Source organism: Cynara cardunculus, unplaced genomic scaffold, assembly GCF_001531365.2.
Source record: "Cynara cardunculus var. scolymus isolate 2C unplaced genomic scaffold, CcrdV1 Un_Scaffold_10834, whole genome shotgun sequence".
NCBI lineage: Eukaryota > Viridiplantae > Streptophyta > Magnoliopsida > Asterales > Asteraceae > Cynara > Cynara cardunculus.
In genome coordinates, this window is record NW_020206169.1 from 1 (window position 1) to 2,250 (window position 2,250).

Here is a 2,250-nt window from a genome sequence, read left to right on the forward strand (position 1 = left end):
TTTATATGAATTTAAATTATTCAAGGCATGGTACCCCTAATATCTATACATCAATGTATTGTTTTCTTCTTTTTATATGAATTTAAATTATTCAATATCACTGATAATAATAAACCGAGTAGTAGTAGTAGTAGTAGTAATAGTAGAAACATATACATATAATATACACACACACACAAATATTTGCCGCCTTAAGCTAAATCTTGAAAAACGTCGTGGCTCCTACGGTTTGAGGCTTGACCTCACCGCCAGGGCACATCTCACGACTTCTAGAACCTTGATTACAACTATTAATTTTTTCACATTATAAAACTTGCTCCCCCTAAGTGCACAATCAGGATTATCATTTGCGGGATGGGTTGTGGTAAAGCATGAATAAAGTCAAAGCTGGCTTTTATGTGATGACCTGATGATATTTACATGTTCGATCCAGTGTGTGTGTTATGCCTGTTATAGCTTGTATTCAACAGTAAACAGGGCAACATGTAACGAACCAATGTCTTTTTAGATTAAAATGAAGGCACCAGCTTGTTACGAAATGCTAAATCTTCTTTTCCAGACGATTTCTTGTTTCAATAGAAGTGATTGCATTCCTGTGTCTAGTGGGCAAAATGCATCACAATGCCACAAAGTTTAGCTTTTCTTTCTCAATGGATGCAACAAAGTTTCAAATTTCCCATCGTGTACCCATTTTGACCTGGAAACAATTGATCTTGTAACATTTGATGATGTTGATACCTATTTACGAAATGTTTACGACAAACTTGACATCCAGGTCATCAAATGTTACAAGATCAGCATGCTACCGGTCAAAATATGTAAAGAATAGAAAAATAAACTTACATTAAGTAGGAAATTTTGAAACTTTATTACATTATTGAGAATAAAAAATTATTTGCTCACTAAATAGAAACCAAGGCAAACTGCATTGCATTTTACCCATATGTTTTTCAAGTAATCAACCACATAAAACGCTCGTGTGGCACACTTTAGAAAGAATACATTAGAAGGTCTTAATGCTGACAACATTTAGAATAAACACGTTGAATAAGAAGCCCTTACCAATGTTGATCCACGTATCCCCGCTGCCGCACGCGAAAGCATTGCAAATTGTGTAACCTGTTATTTTTTTATGATTACTGGAACATCTTATTGGCATAGAGTCGAGTACAAATGAGAAGTGCATGACCAAGAGAAAGTAGGCAAGTGATATTTTACTAATAAAATAATAAATCCAATCTCGTGAAGTACACAAGCAAAGCAGGTAATAAATGCATGCAATATGGCTTTGGCAATACAATTCTAGGGCACACCAGCAATCAAATAAAAACTAATAAAAATAAACTTTTTTATGTATTAGAAGAAACCAAGAGCAGCATGAGTGCGTTGATCGATCAATAATTGAAGGTTTACTGTTATACATAAAGAGATTGATTCCACAATTGAGAATTGATCTTAACCTAAAAATCTACTCATTGTGAATGAAATGTGGAATTTTGTTACCAATAATCATATATACATATAGAGGTGTACGTGTGTGTGAGCATGTGAATGTGTTATATAGAGTACAAAACTGTAACTTGTTAGTTATTGGATATAAAAGAAGCATCATGCCAAAGACATTACATTGAGAGTACAATGTGTAGCAACGAAAATACCTTGAGGCTCGCTTGCATCATGACATGTAGAAGTCCAGGGGTTTCCTTTTCTATTACACCTTTTGTTGCTTCAGGTGTAACATCCCTCGGGGTGAAGCCAGTACCACCTGTCATTAAAGCATACTTCAGTTCAAACAGATTGATCAGATAATGTTTAGAAGATGATAAAGATTACCAAGAGTTGAGAATTTTAAGACCTCACCAAGGGTTAAAACCAAATCCATTTTATCTACATCACTCCATCTCTGCAAAATCTCCTTGATATTTTCTATCTCATCTGGAACCACAGCTGTCGCAGCTACCATCGCTCCTAGTTTGTCAGAACAAGAGTTCACAACAGAAACTGCCCTTGGACCACTGCAGTTTTGATAAGCTTCTCAAGGAATTTGGTTTGATATTATCAACGAGTCATAAATTTCAAAAATTACAGCATATGGAGGGCATTAAATTTCAAAAGAATGGAAGAGTGTAATTGATAACCGTTAAACATGAGAAATAGAGAACTTGTGAATCTCCATGTCAAATGACAGGAGAGTTACGTGTAATAAATAGACAAATAAATTACAGGTACACCCCTCTAACAAATGAATAA

At 34.8% G+C, this 2,250-nt stretch overlaps 1 protein-coding gene across 1 annotated transcript; it reads right to left on the minus strand.

Annotated features, from left to right (window-relative positions):
- Positions 1–167: 167 nt before the first annotated feature.
- On the minus strand, positions 168–2,158 carry LOC112505428 (molybdopterin biosynthesis protein CNX1-like). The gene is made up of 3 exons (XM_025109337.1): positions 1,861–2,158; positions 1,659–1,765; positions 168–1,119 (listed from the first exon to the last, which is right to left on the minus strand). Exons 1-3 carry the CDS (start codon positions 1,961–1,963, stop codon positions 1,030–1,032), a joined length of 300 nt encoding a protein of 99 aa, XP_024965105.1. The 5' UTR covers positions 1,964–2,158; the 3' UTR covers positions 168–1,029.
- Positions 2,159–2,250: the final 92 nt, after the last annotated feature.